Consider the following 19,425-nt stretch of genomic DNA (forward strand, 5'->3'; position numbering starts at 1 on the left):
CTGCCAGCCCTAAAAAAGTCATCTTTTCACCACAGGCACATCACAATATGGGACTGACAGTTCCATTGTTATTTTTCCAGGCAGCCTCTCCTGTTGCTTCCCTAAAACAAACATGCATTTTTTGATGCACGTTGAAGACCAGGATTATTAAAATGCTTAAATATTTCTTAAAATATTTTTCCAGTAACAATTTACAGAGAATAAACAAAGAGTATACAATGATTGATATATAAATGCACATTCTTCCTGGGTAAACCGAAAACACAAAGTTTACACACATAAAAAAAAAAACAAAAACAAATTCTGAACCACTGTTTAATTTCACTCAAGCATGTTTTTGTCAAAGGGTCAAATTCTCTGCTGGAATAAAGATCCTAACTGAATCCACATTTTGACAGGGATAAATATGGTCCATACTGCAACAGCAGAATGAATATGTATCCACAGACTGGCTGGCAACAAATCCATCCACGATAAACATGAGACAGATGAACATGTCAAAAAAAGGATCTTAGTAGCTATGTTTTATGCAAGATCACAGAGTACCCTTTAATCCTGATACAAAGTTTAAAACACCCTTTCTATCTATACCAAGATCCTAGCAAACAGCTCTGCACGAGTTTTAGATGCAACATACTGAAGTAAAAATGCCTTCTTTTTATTATCTATTTGTAATTTGTACTGAAACTTAAGCATGCACGCACACACACACACACACACACACACATCCCCCTTGTTCATACCTAGCATAGGCTGGATCATCAGATTAAGTTCACAAGCGTTCTGGCATAGCTTTGACTAGGTTATCTGCAAATAAATTCCTGTATGATTTTATCTGTGACTTAAAAAAAAAAAAAGTATTAATATTTAGGAACAACTCTACGCTTCTTGTAAGAGAAATTCAGTCCAAACTGCTAACATCTGACACATGAATAAGGGAATAAACCACAGCTAAACTGCCAGAACTTGACTTTCCGAAGGACAGCTATTTTGAGAAGCATTTTGTGATAACTGTGCCAGCTGCACACACAGACTGCATTACATCTGTGGCCCATTCTCCTTAAGCATTGTCTTTGTTTTGATACCTTATATTGTATTCCATTAGTTTTAAGGCTGGATGTCATACTGCCATTAAATCACTGTTTTCAAGCAATAGTGTCTTCCAGCTGACCTCAGAGCAAAAAAGCACAAAGACTTACATTCATACAATTTGCTGTTACAACCAATAGGTGCTGGAAAGCCTTACTCCAAAGCCTCAGTATTACGTAGCTAACTTGCTCTGACTTACCAATTATTGCCATGCACCAATTCAGATCTCACATGGATAATATAAACTAATATTAATTTAGGAGTACAGCTGAAAGTGAAATAGCTGAAAGGAAAAAAAAAATTACATGCACAATATTTTACCAAAGCAGCTTTCTTAAAAGGGAAGGATTAAAACATTTCTGATGAGCTAATGGAAATGGCAAAGTGACTACTTGGAAAAGGTTTGTTGGTTTGGTTTTTTTTTTTTTTAAATCTGTTTTTATCTGCTTTCACCAAAAGATGAAGTGAGCTCACCATCAGCAAGAGTGATTTCTGACTGCCAGACAGCAAAGTTGAATGGATTCCATACTGCTGAGCTTTTAGAAAAAGCCCGGAAAAAAAGTAAAAATAAAACTTTCATCTGATGAACCTGGACAGGGATCGCTAGGATCCTGCCAAGATTTAATTTCTCATTTTTCATGGATTAACATCATTGTTTATAGTTCAGGTTGTTGCATAGTGACACAGGCTCTAAACAGGGTGACAAGAAACAAACCCAACCAAACAAATAACAATTCCAAGACACAGCAATGCCTCTGATGGGAGTTTAAAATGAGCTTATTTTACAGAAATCCACCTATGAGATTCACCAACACTGGCAGCATTTGTCGAGGCAGAGCTTGCGGGTGAAGTGCCTGAGAACCCTCCAGCGACAGTACAGCTGTCTGCACAAAGGATTCAACTCCCTGAACTGTAATGAGCAATTTGTCTCACAGCTTTGATCCACTGTCAGTTTAGCTGACACTGACTCCAGGAATTAATTTCTAACATTTCAGGGTAACCTAATAAAAAAAAATAATAAACTGAAGTAGTGTGTGGTAGATATCTGTAGATAACGTATCACCTGCTGCAGGTGTTAACAGAAAAGTTAAATGTATTTCTGTTATAGTACAAAGGTTCTCAGTTTCTTGAATGCATAAATACATAACCCTAAGATATAAAGTATCAACAGGGTAAAGCAGCATAAAGGACAATATTTTAACCATCTGCACTAAGCTAACACTGTGTTGATCCTAAGTATTTGAGAAACTTCCTTAGAGAAAAGGTTTTCTTTGTACAACTGAACAGATCCTCTATTTGAACAATCTGCCCACTTTGGAAAACAGGTTCAGAACTAGAGGGAGATCAGTTTGAAGTTTTTAAAACCATCACAATGGAATTAGACTGGAATATGTTTGGGTTTTAACTACAAAATAATTGCTATAGATTTTCAATTATTTTGTCAATGTAATAAATGCACTGTATGAAAGTCATAAATACTTCTGTCTCTGGCATAACTGATCAACGCTAATTAGAGCAGTAAATACCAGCTTTAGAAAACATTTAGGAAGGGGAATATAAACTCTCTTTAAATTCAGTCCTAGTGCTACGCTCTCATGACACTGCAGATGAGTCACAATCCATCTGTTTCAGTCCATTCTGAGCACACCACTATGGTGTGGCTTAAGGTTGTCATATTTGACCACTGTGAACCAATGGCAATCACACCATTCTTCACCAGCCAACAAACTTATCAATATTATTACACCTGCAAGAACATACTAGTCCTAAGAGTTACGGATGACCAGACTTCCAGATCTTTACTATTTCCTATTCCCCTGTATTCAGGCATGTACATGTCTGGCAGTAGGTTAGGCGAGAGGAGAGGAACATTTCTGCCGGGATCTCATGTGTGATTTTTAGTGGGGTATGTTTTGCATGTTGGCTCCACACTGTAATACTTTTTAATGCAGTCCTGTGTTACAGCCTCTCTGCCATACCCAACACAGACGGTTAGCAGACCACAGAACAAGATGACCAGTAGCACCTGGCAGCTGGGGTCAGACAGTACCACAAATACACAAGGTATCAGTCTAGTCATGAGAGAATTCAACCACACGTGTAACTCTTATTCTAAAACTGTCAGACATGACAGGTTTGACTTTCTGCCATTACCTCACCAGTGAAAAAGATAGTTTGTCCTTTATTTTTAGGCCATAGTTATGAGCTAACTTTATATATTCTTAAATAGCTCCCCAAACAGCAGGGCAAACAGTTAACTATGAGGATCATTTGTTATCTAATAAAGTCGTAAGTCTTCTTCTATCTGAACGGGGAGCTAACAGATCCAAAGGGTACAAGCAGTTAAAGAACAGCTTTGAGGGGGAGAGGAAGGAATCAACTGAGACAGAGTTCAAAAACACAGGGTTCCTGAAGCACTGAGAAGGAAGGAAACATTGATACACAGTGGGACCAAATGATGCCACCTAGGGATCCTGGCCAGATCAGGATCCTCAGTGTGGAAGACAAATGAGGGTATCTGATCACCAGTAACCAATGGCTGTACCTGCAGGAGAGAAATGAAGCACTGAGGCCAAAACTAGTGAAATAAATATATTTCAGACTGAAGCACTGCAGTCCAAGGACTGCTCTAACAGATGAGGAATGACATGATTTCACCCTCCCAGAAGTGCCACAGGCATTAGCTCAAGGCCAAAGACACAGTAGAGTGCACTCACAGCAACTGGGATTGGCCACAGGCTCCAGTGGGTTCTGTAATTTACTGCAGCCTAACTTTAATTGCAGCAGAGAAAATAATACAAATAACCCTAACAGCTTTGCAGTCTCATTATTTCAGCATATGGATTGTTATCTGGAGCCCAATGTAATACAGCTAGAATTTATCTTTTATGAGTAACGAAACTTACTAAAAAGTCAAAGTCATTCTTAAACAGGGAAGATTTGTAATGGATGCAGCGTATGAAAGAGCAACTACAAATTCAGATACGTCGCAACAGCTTTATGAAGCATCTTTTGATCCTTAAATGAAATTTAGATGTATACAAAGTAAAACACTTGCAGACCAAAATCTAGCAGTGTTTCACTTGAAGAACTGTGCCTTACTCCATGATTACACCACTGAGGTTGATAGACTGGCATATGAAATATGTAAGTATTCCACCCACACCAATAAGGACTGTGGAATCTGTCTTTTGTACCTGCTTAGATTAGCAGAGAGGACACATAAACCTTTTAGCACTAAGTCATTGAGGAATTAAGTTAAAACCTCCCTCAATACACAGGGGAAAAAAAGGATCCAGCCTACAATACCTCAAACAATGTCACAGCCTCGTTTTCACAAATAACACAAAGTAACTCCTTTTTCCAAATGAACAGAATCCAAAGTAACATTATAGCTACTACCTCCATTCCCCATACTCTGCTTTAGTGCTCTTAATGTAAAGCCTGACAGTTATATAGCTGCCTAATTAACTTGACTATTGTCCCCTAAAAATACTCTCTATCTTAGCTCTGCTTCTGTGCAAATAGCATAATGTTAATTTAATGGAAAGGTCACATTATACTACAAGGAACGTAGTGACATTCCATTATGTCCTTCTCTCCCTGCTTACAGCCCCCCCCCCCATCGCTGTTGTGCATTCAACACTTTTTCTATAGGCATTTCATGAATAATGAGAAGGTACTCTAGACATGGAAAATGCTGCTTTCCACTACTTGCAATTTAAGAGACATCATTCTACAGTCTCAAGGAAAGCAAAGCACCACCAATCTGATTTTACACAAATGTTTTTTCCTCTGCAAGCCAAAGTCAAGCTTTAATTATTATGCTTTTCTCCCTCACTGCTGAATGCCTTCATTCGCTTTGCCTGTACAGGGAAATATTCCAATTTAAGAACTGTTATTAAAATTCTTGCATTCAGATCAACTTACCCCGAAACTGTTACTTTTCTGTATGAGAAGGATGATTCCTCCCTTCCCATGCAACGTTTGGGGGAATTAGCAAGGTGTCCCGGCTAAACTTCAACTTGCTCAAACTGCTGTCTGCTCACTTAAGTTCACCTCCCCTTTTTCAACTGGATACATTATTCCTCATCGCTTTCTATCCTGACTTTCAGGTAGTATTGCCCTGCTCTGTTGATCACAGTAAATCAGAGATGGCTGATAGGACCTCTACATTCAGTCTGCAAAGTGCTTTTGGCATCGAAGTGAGGCTGATCTATAAATATATTATCCTTCCTAGAAACGAGCACAACCCAACCTATCTACAAGTCTAGTCCTGCATTTCTACATCAGTTCTGATTAATTTTTTTCCCCTCTTGAATATAAAAATCTCCACATTGATCGTGTTTGCCTGCCCCTAATTAAACACTTAGCACTTCCTACTAGCAAGTGCATTCACAGAGAGGTTCTTAAGTTTCATGTACACAAAAGAGCTTGGCTTTGCCACCTGAAACATGTTCTTACATTTCTGGTACGCATACATTCATTCCTGACATAAGTCCACTGAACATGACAGTAGAGAAATCCACCAGTGTCTGGTAACATCAGCATTAATGTTCCTTTGTGCTATCAGAGCGGCACAAAGGAATAGGAACCAGAAACTCATCCATGAATTGCAAAGCGTTCATGTCCAGTGCAAGTTCTAAACTGATCATACTCATAAACAGTAACAACCATTTATTTATTAACTAGGAATTCTAGTCAAATATCAAAATGCTTTTTCCCGTTCTCTCCCAAAAGTAGCCATTTAACAAAACGTTTTCAGTCATCAAAAGTCATTTTTAACCACCACACTGCAGTCAGGGGAGCAACAGGTTCTTCAAATACAAGGAATAGTCTTTCATTATGTAACCCAGACAGTATTTGAATGCACCATTTAAGAGAAGCAGACATTAAACCTGTTAAAAATCTAATGTTTTGAATATTCAACTATAAAGTGTAACCTTTGTAATGCACTTCTCTCCTGCCCCCAGGCATGATATCACAGATCAATTCCCAAACCTAGGTGAGCAATGCAATTCGCTATAATGACAACTGGAGCTGTAATCACAGAAGTGTAATGCACCATGACTGTACCAGCAGCCTGACATTTGGCAAGTTTACGAAAACCTTAATAACAATGCATTATTACATTTGATATGCTTCCCTTAATTCATTATGGAAGCAGCCTTTAGGAACAGAAATTGAACTTTTGAAACTGATTAGACTGTTTTGAACTTAATACCATGGAGATTGTGTGGACCTTACCAGTTAGCTGCTGTTCCAGAGATATGTCAAACTAATTTAGTGATGATAAAGCCTGTATTTTTATAGAACATAACATTTTCATGTAGTTAGGATCAGGTCGGGAGTACCACCTAACATTTAATATTCATGTTAGAAAGTAAAACTACCACTCTTAACCAAATAAAAGAAGTCCAATCTTAAAAACATAGTTCCATAAGCTTATGCCCTATCTCTAGTCTAATCTGTATCACCATTTTTGTTTCACACTCTAAAAGACAAAGCAAGAACACTTGCAGGAAAAACCAAGAGCTCAGCATCAGAATGTTCTTCATTATATTACTTAAGATAATTCACTTTTCTATGTCACATTCTCCAAAGGTACAAGAAAGGTAATGATTGTCAGTCTCACATGGCCATGAAGAAAAACATTTCAACAAAACTCTCAGCACACAAGTGCTTAAGCATTACGGTTAACAGTAATAAAACCAACTACTTCAGCTCTGAAGGACTGCTTCTCTTCTAAAATAGCCAAGAATTTCTAACAGATATGTGACTACAGTGGCAGAGTAAATCAAAGACAAGAATAAAAAAAAATTAAATTCAGAAATTCTGCATCAACAACAGCTTCACTAAGTCTGCCAAATATTCTCGAACACTTGGTTGGCAGTGCCATTAGACTCTTATTACTACTGCAATATGATGTAATATTTCCCCATTTTGTCCATGGACATGAACAAATAAGATTTTCATTTCCTCAAATATGGTGTAACTGACATTCTTCAACTTTTTAGTATGGCTTCTTAAAAATTAAACCCAAGTTAAAGAAAACATATTTATGGCTCAGGCAAACAGAGGAGAATGAGCTTAATTAATAAAACCAACAGCAGCCAGTGTACAGTCTAATAGCCTAATATGATGCGATGTGTGTTGAAAAAGGCAGAAAACTACCTGCTACTGCAATTTAGGCATACATGCAAATTTGATAAAATATGTCTAAAATTGAACTTTCCTTCTTACATCATTTGCTCTGTTCCTGTTCTGTGAGAACACCATTGTCTATCACCTCACAGCTTCTGCTTATCTTTCATTCCACTTCTCCTTTTAGTACCACTCTCACATAACCAAACTGCTTCAGACCACTAATTCAGTCACCTAAAGTTATATCCTTCTTTGTCATTCCACAGCCAAACTATCCACAGTCTGCTTATTCACCACTTTCTAATACGCCCTGAAATCTTATGTATTCGGGCTTACTAACATTTAATAACGTGTACATAAAAGCAGCAATATAATGGTACATTATCATTACATTGCAAATCTCTGGTGGGTCAACGCCTCCTCAGATAGGTGAGAAGAAAGTCATATATGAGACGGAGAGACACCATTAGGCTGTTCATTTCCAAACTTTCTCCAAGTTTGTCTATTGCAACAAGAAACGCATGTTACTATTTTTAAAAAGGAAAAGTAGTGTAGTGTTATGCTTGCTAATATAGTTAAAGGTCATAGAAGAAAAGACAGTTAAAAAAATACTTGAGCAACTCATTCTATTTACTGGAAATCTACATTATCCATAAGACATGTACAACTAGAGTATCACCTGCTCATTGCTAGCAGTGACCCTGGAGAAAGCTGGAAATGTACATCAGCTTTCATCATGATAAGTGAAGCAAAGATGTCACCTCGGATGGATAACGTGCATGAATTCTGTCCTGCCTAATGACTACCATTCTGAGAGCTTGCACAGTTGAGTTATTGACAGAGGTTATGAAGCTTGTAGGAAAGTTGTTGGGGTAACACTCACAGTTAGTTCTACCCCACACACAGCCAGAACAGCTACTTCCTTGTATGTTCACTCCAGAAAGAAAAAAAAAGCCTCAATCAAAACCATCTCATAAATTGTATCTGGTTAACATCAAAGAAGAAAAAAAAAAAACCCGAAAACCCACACCCTTTTACTTATTAAAAACAAGGACAAGAAACTAGAGAATGTTAGCCATAGTTGGACTAGATGATCTTTATGGTCCCTTCCAAATTCAGTGAAATTCAGTGAAAATCCACCTATGTTAATTAGGTACAGGAAGTCTCCATGGAAACCTAAGTCAGGCATACCTGTATACCCACTGTAGGGTGGGCTTTCAAATGGAAGCATCACACACTGATGACAAAGTCTTTCAGACATTCCTTAGTACATGCAGCCAGGTCTCTCAGAGGATAAAATGATGCACACTTTCATTTCCATAACAAGCAGTAGAATCCTCCTTACAATGTGACACGATGAACTTTAAAATTGTAATCACAGCGTCACTGTGCTCACACCTGCTTTTTGTGCTTTACATTATCTGTACTTAATATCTTAATAATACATAATACTTAATAAATGTTTTGTCAATAGAAAGGTGATAAACCATAGTCAACTGATAAAGGGCAATTTTCCAACTCTGGCTTATGCTATCCTCTTTCTTACTAGCATTTTGTTGAAATTTCACATTCTTCAAATAGGAAGTTTCAAAGTATTTCTGAACCTTCTTCTAAATCTATAATAAAGGGGGGTTTGTTTTGCTGGGGTTTTTTATTTGTTTTATCTTTCTTTTCCAAAAATGACTCGGGCATAGCACTTCTTAGATACAGCTATAAGACTGGGGTTGATCAATACTGATTACTCAATTTGGAAAGCATTAGGAATGTCACACACCAATACAGTCTGACCTGACCAGTTTCTCCATTTTGGACATACTAGGAAGACAACCCACCACTAACATTTTCCTGCTCTTCCCAGAGCAATAAGAATTATGACTGACCTTCACATTTGAGAGTTGGCAGGAAAATGGTTCTTTGCATTGTAAGTTCTGCCTTGAAATACATGTTTTTAGCCTCCTGGAAAACAAGGTTTTAAATTGGAAACCCTGACATATCTTTAACTGCAGCAATAACAAATAATATCAGTGTAATTTCTCTTGAAAGAAATTGCTCTGTATTCTTCTCCAGTTTCAAGCTTAAAAACCTTTCATTGCTGATGCTGTTGTCAATCTTATCTAGTGACCCAAAGCACAGAATAACTGATCAGAATTTGAAGAGTACAGAGCAGGCTTTGACACTAATAATACTCAAGATTTTGTGGACCTGAATTGTTTTTAGGGCTTGGTCAGAAAGGCCACCTTTCTTTCATGTAAAAAGTCAACAAGCCACCTCCAAGATTTTGCAAATGAATTTGTCATAGCAATTAAGGGAAAGAAGCTATATAAACATGATAAAAGGTGACTAACATCACCATGCACTGTTACATTAAGGAATAAGACAGAGACCTTTAACACATTGCTCTGAACACTTAGGAAATCAAAAATACTGTCTGGATAGCTACATTCTTTGACTTTCAATTAATCAGTGCTGTCTGCAACATGCACCCGACCTGTGAGAGAAAGGGGAAAAAACCTCAAACCAAATGAAGTAACTTCCAATTATTTGTAATGGAAGCTTGAAGGGCTCTAACTCACATTATGGGTACGGACTGATATTAACACAATGCAGAATCAGGCAGCCCCACAGGCAGACTCCTCCCCTGCTCCCCCAACATATTTTGAAAAGGCAAGAGCCTGAAATCCATTCAGAAGATGATGGGTGTAGCCACCCTGGTTATAAAATACACCCTAAAATACATGGCCCATTCAACGTATCAGGATTCTTCTGAACCTTCCGATGGGGCTTTGAACAACTGGGTCTAGTGGGAGGTGTCCCTGTCCAGGGTAGAGGGGTTGGAACTAGATGATCTTTAAGGTCCCCTCCAACTCTAATCATTCTATGTAAAGACAGTGGCAGGGAGCAGATAGCACATATAGAAAGCAACCACATAAAGCACATCTGAGAACACTGAGACACTACTGGGGATAAAAGTTAGGATAACTGGCAATCTAAAACCATAAGGGTTGCAAAATCCACCTCATTGTGAAAGCTGGCCACTCAATTATGCTTGGTTAACACCATACAGAATGGGTAAAAGAAGCCTCCTTGTTGTGGGGTTTTGTGGTTTTTTGGGGGTTTTTTTGTAGGGTTTGGGGCAGGAGGGAATTGTTGTTTGGTTGGCGGGGTTTTTTTTAAACACAAATGCTACACTTCCTGAGCTTCCCTCATCCCTTGCCAGTATTCCTAGTAGTCTGGAAGGGGCTTATTTTGCTCCAGTGGGTTGCAGTGGAATGCAATCCTTCCACTGCATTGACCCAGCTTCACTTAGTGTTTTCAATATTAGCCAGATGCCACATTCTCTGTGTGACTATAGAACACTGGAGTTTCCAATGCACCAGTTAGAATAGTCAAATATCAGCTCTACATTTTCAGATACCAAATTTACTAAAAGCACCCATGCACATACAAGTAGCATTTGCCAACAGATATTAGCAGACTCCAGTCCTGTTGAATTCACAGGGCTTTTATCATCTTGCTGTTTACAAATTTTACTGCCATTCATCATTGCAAATCATCAGATGTACTTGTGGCTGAAAAAATGGTAACTCAGAAGGTAGAGATGAGTGCAAATGCATTAATCGGAGATCATGATTTTTCCTACCAGGAACATTATGCTCTCACGACACCTATAATTAGACATACACAGTATCTATCATATTCTCAGTTATTCAATATTACGAGGACTGCTAGGTCTGGGTGGAAATGGGGGTAATTAACTCTCATAAAGCAAAAATACAGGTAATACAAAGTATTTTTAAAATTAGGCAATGGGAATACATTTCTGTTTTAGTATCTCTGAAAAAAATATAAATAGATTTTTGCAGAGCACACTGGTAGCTTAAATAGTCAGAGTTGGTGCAGGAGCATCATGAATTCCTGGGCCTTTCCCAATCAGTGTGGATGGAGGGAAGCAGGGGCTCATTTTCACTGCCAGGAAATTTTTAAGTAGTTTTTCAACTTAGTAATGATTACCTTTTTGGAAAAAAAAAAAAAAAAAAAGACTAGTCAGAGATTTTCAAGACTATCTAGTGCTTTTAATGATGCTCTCCACAAAAAGGAACAATGGGTATGACTATATCCCCTCTGATAGCTTCATGAATCTAAAGCATAAGCCACAACCACACATTTAGTGACCTACATATAGTTTATTTTCTGTATAAATTGTATAGTTTTACCATGCTAATTTGGTCAAGTTAAGTGATCCCTCAAGGATCAAATCGTGACATTAACTTTCAATACCAAAACAACAACAACTCACCACAAATTAACTAAGATTTCAGGATTATCAGAATTCTAAAGAGTATATCTGCAGCTGAAAAATCTTTAAAGCAACTTCTAATATTCAGAAGGAAAGATGTTTTAGAAGTTAAGGGTTAAAACAAGAACACTAGCAATACTTCCTGGATGCTCACTGATTTATGGAAACAAGTCCCTGAATGAAGACAGCCAGCAAGATGCTGCTTTAGGTAGTATGTAAAAATAAAGTGAATGCCACCCCCATTGTCCATTTAAAGCCCAACACACTTGACCTAAAACTTTAAGCTCTGAATGCAACACACACAATCAAGAGCAGAAAATTAAGTAGTGGGTGGACAGAATCTTTTCTGCCTATCCTGAATAATAACCACACTGGTTCTGCTGCAGCTGTCAGACTATCCCTTGGGCACTCCATTAGAAAGCACATAGCAAAGGCTCAAAGTCACAGAGACTGATGTTACAGATAGTAGGCTGGAGAGACTTCACTCTGTTTCCACAAAGAAAACTGCTCTCTGCACAAAACAGCACACAAAACTCAGAGAGCTTCAGATCTCCTTGTGTGAGCCAACAGCATTGAGGAAAAGAAAACAAATGGTAGAAGACTGCAAGCTTATCTCAAGCACCAGTGACTGAGTTCTTGTCCCTGTGGTTTAATGATCCAAGCTTGACTTAAAAGCAACTTGAGACAGTACAAGACCCACCATGCTGGTGGGTATGCAGCAGGAAGGAGACCAGGAGATAACAAGCACACAAGCAATCAAAATATCACAGACACAGCTGGCTAATCCTTGTACACCTTCCTGAAACCCAAATACAGATGCAAAGTGAAATACAAAATAATTAATCCACTACCTCCAAAGCCATCCCTACCTATACAGGTTGTATTACAAACACTTGTTATACCATTCTTGTTCCCAACTTTTGAGCTTTTTACCCCCCCCCAACTGCCACCATTAACCACTCCTGCTTTTTAACCCATCCTTTACCCTCATGCCCTCAGTATGGTTCCTTTCATTCCACTTTCCAGGCTTGTTACTTTTCCCTCAGTATTTTACCTTAAGTACATTCTCATTATCTCATGTATTCATTTTCATTCATTAGCCTGCTATTGTCTCTGCTCCATTTTAATTGCTCTCATTAAGAACTTTAAAGACCAGTCCAAAAGCCAGATCCCAAATCACAATATATATACATCAAAACAGTCCCACTTTATTTACAAATGCTCTGTACCATCATAAAATATGACATCAGATTGTGATTATTCACAGGAAGGCATGGAATATTGTTTCAAACATTTACTTCAACAAAAATAACAATCCTTTTCCCAGGAAATAGGGGCTTGCAATTTACTTAGAAGAAAAGCCTCCCTGCTTTTCTATTTAAAGCAGAACCAGGAAAGTCATGCCTACCTCTGCAAGCCGCCCCAAAGCATAGAGGGTGAGTTTCTTCAGGTCTTTGTAGAGAACCTCTCTAAGCTCTTGATAAGGCTCCCAACTGGGGCTGAAGTGTCCCTGAGTGAATTGCTTTTGTCTCCTATGGTAGTTCTCCCAGAACACTCGTTCTCTTGGAGGTTCACTGCTTCTGTAAATCGTTCTGCCTCTGGCCAAGACCTTTTCTTCCATCTGGGCAAAGCCAAGCAAAGCCTGAACGCACACAAAATCTGGAGGATTCAACACTTCAGTGGCTGCCAGCACCTTGAGTCTGCTGCTCCTACGTGTGTTTGGTACCACAGGTGCCTTGAGTTTGCTGCTCCTACGTGTGTTTGGTACCACAGGTGCCTTGAGTTTGCTGCTCCTACGTGTGTTTGATACCACTGGTGCCTTGAGGCTGCTGCTTCTATGTGCATCTGCTACCACAGGTGCCTCAACTTCATCGTTTTTAGATGTATCCAGTACTGGCATTGTTCCACGGGTGTTTTTACTCCCTAAGTTATTAAAAACTCTAGTTTCCCAGTCATGAAAACACACAACTGCTGCCCAAATTCTGAAGCAAGTCTTTTTAATTTTCTAAAGCGTAGCCCTGCAGAAGAGTCTGCTGCTAACTAACACTATGGTAGGTCTCACTCCTCCCGAACAATAGAAAGAAATCCTGAGGGGCTAACCTAAAGAGTCTCCAAGGGAACACCCAGAGCCTACCACTACTCCCCCCCCCCCCCCCCCCCCCCAAGGGTATTATTACAAATAAAACTTCCTTTACACCGATTATCAACAACAACACAACCTCCCCTGCCCAGGGGCCTCCCGCCTCCCAAACTCTACGGACCAGCCAAAAAAAAAATACCCCTGGGGACCAGCCAAAACTCCCCCCGACCTCCTTCCTCAAGGCGCCGCGGAGGGCGAGGGCCGACCCCTCTCCTCAGCCGCCTCACAGGACGGCACGCGGCTGCGCGCGACCGTTAACGGCCAACGGTTGCCCGGGAAACCACCCCCCCCCGCCTCGCGCGGCGCCGCGCACGTGCACCGTCCGCCGAACGCCTGTGCGGGGGGGGGGGGGGGGAGGGAAGGGGGGAGGCGTGGAGGGGCCGTGCGTCGGAGCCTGAGAAGCGGTTCTTGCACGGGGTCGTGCGCAAAGGGCCTGAACACGGGGTCGTGCGCAAAGGGCCTGAGTGCCGGAACGTGCACGGCGCTGTGTACAAGTGCTGCTCACCAGGCCTTGCACGGGGCTGTACGTAACGGTGCTCAGCACAGGGCCCTGTGCAGAGCCCTGTATGGTGCTGTACACAAGGGCTGCTCATTGGGCATTGCACGGGGCCGTGCACAAGGGCCGAGCACGAGGCCTTGCATGATGGCTGTACACAAGGGCTGCTCACTGGGCCTTGCACAGGGCCACGTACAAGGGCGGAGCACCAGGGCTGTGTTGAGAGGTGCTGAGCACCAGGCCTTGCACCAGGGGCTGTGCACAAGTGCTTGAGCACCAGGCCTTGCACGGGGCTGTATACAAGGGCTGAGCACGAGGCCTTGCATGGGGGCTGTACACAAGGGCGGCTCACCAGGCCTTGCACAGGGCCGTGCACGAGGGGCTGAGCACAGAGCCCTTTGGGTGGCTGGGGAGCCTTGAGTGGGGTGCCTGGTGTCCCCCATGACACCTTACTCAGCCCTGGGCTGTGTGTCTGTGCCCTGCGAGTGTTCGTCCAGCCCCGAGGGGCCACGGGGGGAGTGTTGCAAAGGAATTCCTCTGGGGACCCCCCTCCCGGGGGGTCACCAGCAGGCAGCAGCAAGGGTAGGGTTTCTGCAAGCATAAAGTTACCAATGGAGCTGGATTTTTTCACCATTTTTTCAACCAAAGGACAAGCTAAGGTGTCCCCCCCAAGCTTAGGGACACCAGAATTTGTGGCTGAGGGAGGACAGGGGTGTAAACGTGTTTTGCCTCCGGTAAACAAAACTCTGTTGCTTCGCAAAATTGTTAGAAGGCTCGGTGGTTAAATATTTATCAACATTTCAATTAATTACATATAATCCTTGGCTTCTGTTCTGTCTGGCACCTTGGGGCACGTGGCAGAGCACCCCCAGCCCCACTGTGCCCAGTCCAGGTGCCGCAGGCAGGTGCCGTTCAACCCCTCAGAAAAGCCATCAAATCTCACTCCTCCTACAACCGTTTTCGGTAAAAGCCTTTCAAACTCCACTCAAACCTTGTCAAACAAGCAGTAACTGGTGGCAAATGAGAACTCAAGATGAATCTAATACTGTATCTATTCAGCCTTAAAATACAGGGACGACCAGCAGCAATAGCACATTGTTTGAGGTATATGATTTCCAGCAGATTGGGTTTTTAGCCTGTCAAGATCACTCCAACCGTTTGAATCCTGTGAGCTCTCTAAAGAGATGGGGTATCTGGAAACACCTCCTCCCACCCTCCCTCCCTCCTCCCTCTCTTGCTGTTATTTCCTTGCATTTTAATCTGTCCAGCACTTCTTTGCTGTTACAACTTTTGATTTAGGGTGACGTGACCAGACACGAGAGGGCAGAAGCGGTGAGCCGTGGCCCGAGGAGCAGAGCTGTGGGGCTTCACAGCCCTGAGGCTGCAGGAGGATGCAGGGGGATGTTTGCAACTGGGAAACCTCGTTTTCCTCCCTGGCTTTATATCTTTATATCTTCTGCAGATATTCTGAATTGTTCCCCACACCTGGTGTCTTGCACTGCTTTAGTTTTCAGGAGAAACTTCCCACCCACGCGCTGATCCAGGCCAGAGGTCCTCACACACGGCTCTGCTGAATTGTGGAGATGGAAATGCAATTTCTGCTACTTTTCTCATTGGCTGCAGCTTAATCATAGAATAATCCAGTTGAAAAGGAATATTCCCATACCCAGTGTTTGAGACAGCCACGAGAAATACCATGATTCGGTAATGATGACCTTCTGAGCACCTGCTTTTGTTGTACCTGGCTGTATGAGCAAATCTTCAACTAAAACATTTGAGAAAGAACAGGTTTCAATGACTTCCCTAATACAAATGGTGACATCTCATCTAGAACCAAGATTTCAGCTCCGGGGGGACTTAAGGGAAATATCTGCTAAACAATCACCACGTGAAAAATATAGAAGTGGCATTTTGAAGCAGCCTAAAATGTGCTTCTACATCCATAGAGTGATGCTTTTGCATCAGAAAAAGGTGCTTGATTGGTTTTGCTGTTTGGTTTGCGATGGAAGAAGCCTCAGCCCAACCTTCAGCTGCCGCAGGTTGTGACCTGCCAGGGGCTTCGGGTCCTGGGGCGGGAGGACCCCGGCTGAGCCACGTCACCCCCAGCTTATTTAGCATGAGGGAATCCGGATGCTGCAAGTGCTGCTGAGCACGGGGGTGGGCACGTGAGAGCCATCCCGCACCCACACCCCGCAGGCTTTATGCTGTAACGCTTTGGAGTTGTGCCCGAAACACACTCTGCTTCCCCAGCGGATCCATTTTTTAATGGCCTTGAAATAACCAAAGTGCAGCGTGGCTTCATCAGGCTGCTCAGGGGCCAGTGTGGCTGGGAAGGGCCCGGAGGGGACATGTGTTGGGGTGATGTCCTGCTGCTGGAGGAGGTACCCCATCTCTCCTGATCTTCCTGCCCTGCAGTCTGTGCCCAGGTCCCCTGTCCCACCCGCAGGGGCACCCGCACCCCACGGGCAGCGTGTGAGCACCAGCCTCACAGCAAGGTTTTGCAGAGGTCGTCACACCTTTCTCCAGGCTGTTTGCAATTTGTTTCCCCCAAAGTTTGCCACTGGGAGCTCACACTGCAAACTCCTCCCTGGCAAGAAGTTCCCTCCAGAGCCGTGGTGAATAACAAGCCACCAGCTCGGAGACGTGCAAGCTGCCTGTGCCTGGCTCCTTACTGCCATCTCCATATAGATAGGCTCCCCCCAAGACAGGGGAGGATTTATTATTCAGAAACAAACAAAAAAAGATGGATTTACGGGTTTGTGGTTTTGGAGACACACAAAACCATTTTCCTTCCTCAACCGACAGTGATTCCTGGGCAAAGCTTTTGTGGAATCAGCTCCTGTCCCCCAGCCCAGCTGCGTGGGACCCAGCTCTTCCCTTCCTCAGCTCCATTTCTCCTCCACCCTGTTCATCGCCTAGTCCCATTTTCAACAAATACTCCAGGAATGACAAGTATGCATTTGTTTCTTTTTTCCTTCTGTGTCATTTCTCCATCCAGCTTACAATTTTTGGTGGCAATTTAACAGCTTTTACAAATTACATTCCTATCTTTTTCTCAGTTATTGTTACAGAGGAGAAAGCCCCATTTTTCACTGCGATCCTTCAAGTTTCTGCTGTCACTCTAAGACTTTTTTTTTTTTTTGTCCTTAGCTTTTATTTTCTTACCCCTCAAGGGCAGTCTTGGAAATTCAAAGCTGTTCCCTGACTATCAGCGGATCTGGTATTCTCTCTTGGCAGTTCTGCACTGACTGTCTCTCTTCCTTCCATCCTTCCACCTAAATGACACCCTTTTCTCAATAAATTACCCTTTGTCTTTCAAAGCGACGTTTCCATTTGTGACAGTTTGGATGTATAATAGTTGCATCCCAGCGGATACCTTCAGGAGCGTCAACTAACAGGCCAATACAGACTCACTGGTGCAGAAAATAGAGATTTACGTATTTTGGGCTTTCTTCCCTCCCTCCCCCCAATAATTGGGCTGCGCTCTGAATTTTCAACATTTGAGTTTAAAGGCATGGTTTCCTGTCACAAAAAAACCTCTCCTGGAATAGAGGAATGGCTGAACCAATGGCAGGATTCCCCTTTTTCAACATAGCATCCCTTGGGGTCCCTGGAAAATGCCCCAGGGCAGCCAAGCCCACCCAGCTGTGCCCCCTGGCACAGGGCTTCGTGGCCTTGGTGTGCTCACTGCAGTGCATAAAGCACCAAAACTGGCTAGAGAGCAGCCCTGAGAAGAAGGACTTGGGGGTGTTGGTGGATGAGAAGCTCAACATGAGCCGGCAATGTGCACTGGCAGCCCAGAAAGCCAACCGCATCCTGGGCTGCATCAAGAGAAGTGTGGCCAGCAGGTCATGGGAGGTGATTCTACCCCTCTACTCTGCGCTCGTGAGACCCCACCTGGAGTACTGTGTCCAGCTTTGGAGTCCTCAGCACAGGAAGGACATGGACCTGTTGGAACGGGTCCATTGGAGGGCCACGAAGATGATCAGAGGGATGGAGCACCTCTCCTATGAAGACAGGCTGAGAGAGCTGGGGTTGTTCAGCCTGGAGAAGAGAAGGCTCCGGGGAAACCTCATAGCAGCCTCCCAATATCTGAAGGGAGCCTACAGGAGAGCCGGAGAGGGTCTCTTTGTCAGGAAGTGTAGTGACAGGACAAGGGGTAATGGTTTCAAATTGGAAAAGGGGAGATTTAGATTAGATATTAGGAAGAAATTCTTTCCTGTGAGGGTGGTGAAGCACTGGAACAGGTTGCCTGGGGAAGATGCGGATGCCCCATGCCTGGAAGTGTTTAAGGCCAGGCTGGATGGGGCTTTGAGCAACCTGCTCTAGTGGGAGGTGTCCCTGCCCATGGCAGGAGGGTTGGAACTCGATGATCTTTAAGGTCCCTTCCAACTCTAACCATTCTATGATTCTATGTGCTTTCTGCTGAAAGCACAAATCTGGCAAAGCACACCCAATTCCCCTGCCCCATTTTAGGGGCATTTAGCAACATTCGTGCATCGCTGACGCAGAGCAGCACCGGGAGGCGAGTGGCACCCCGAGTAAAGATGCAAGGGGAAGGCAAATGGAAATATCACCTGCAGTAACACCCATGGGCATCTCAAACGGTCCTTTGAGGACCGGCAGGTGGCCTGGGAAGGTTTCCCCCCCCAAAATGTGCAGAGTTATTTTGAGCGTTTGCAAAGCCTTGCACGGAGAGAAGGCATCCGTCCTACCAGGAATGAAGAAATCTGTTGCGTCGTATTTTGCAGTTAATCCGGCGTTTTCCACTCTTTATGGTGCCTGAAAAACAACTGACCAACAAAAGCCCTGCTGGCTTACGCGACAGAGGAAACATTGATTTTGCAAACATTTCCTAGCAATAACGACGACGATCAATTATTGCTGCTGTTGCTCACGATCTCGCTAATGGAGGGGAAATGTGCAGCGTGGCTGGAGGAGGCTTAGCTGGAGCAGTGGCTTTGGGGTGTCCCCAGGCTTCCCATGGGCAGGGAGGGCTCCTGGGGACCCCCCCGCTGCGCCAGTTGGCGCAGCGGGGGGGTCCCCAGGAGCCCTCCCTGCCCACAGGGACCCACACATGCACCCAGCACTTCTGGAGGGTGGATGCAGCAGATAAAACTCAAGAAGATCAGATGTTCACACCCCGCTCCCATCAGATGAGGATGGCGACAAGAGCATCACCCACCCTCCCCCCCCCCCCACCCACCCACCCCCTCCGGCTCCTGCAAGCTGCCCAAAAGCAACAGATTGGACATTTTG

General features: G+C 43.0%; 1 protein-coding gene across 1 annotated transcript in view; it reads right to left on the reverse strand.

Moving 5' to 3' along the window:
* CCDC60 (coiled-coil domain containing 60) overlaps positions 1 to 13,430 on the reverse strand; it is a 55,710-nt gene extending 42,280 nt beyond the window's left edge. Inside the window, 2 exon segments of the mRNA XM_074159800.1 lie at positions 12,939 to 13,265; positions 13,308 to 13,430. Coding sequence (XP_074015901.1) covers positions 12,939 to 13,265; positions 13,308 to 13,430 — 450 coding nt within the window.
* Positions 13,431 to 19,425: the final 5,995 nt, after the last annotated feature.

This window comes from Numenius arquata, chromosome 16 (assembly GCF_964106895.1).
Source record: "Numenius arquata chromosome 16, bNumArq3.hap1.1, whole genome shotgun sequence".
Classification (NCBI taxonomy): Eukaryota; Metazoa; Chordata; class Aves; order Charadriiformes; family Scolopacidae; genus Numenius; species Numenius arquata.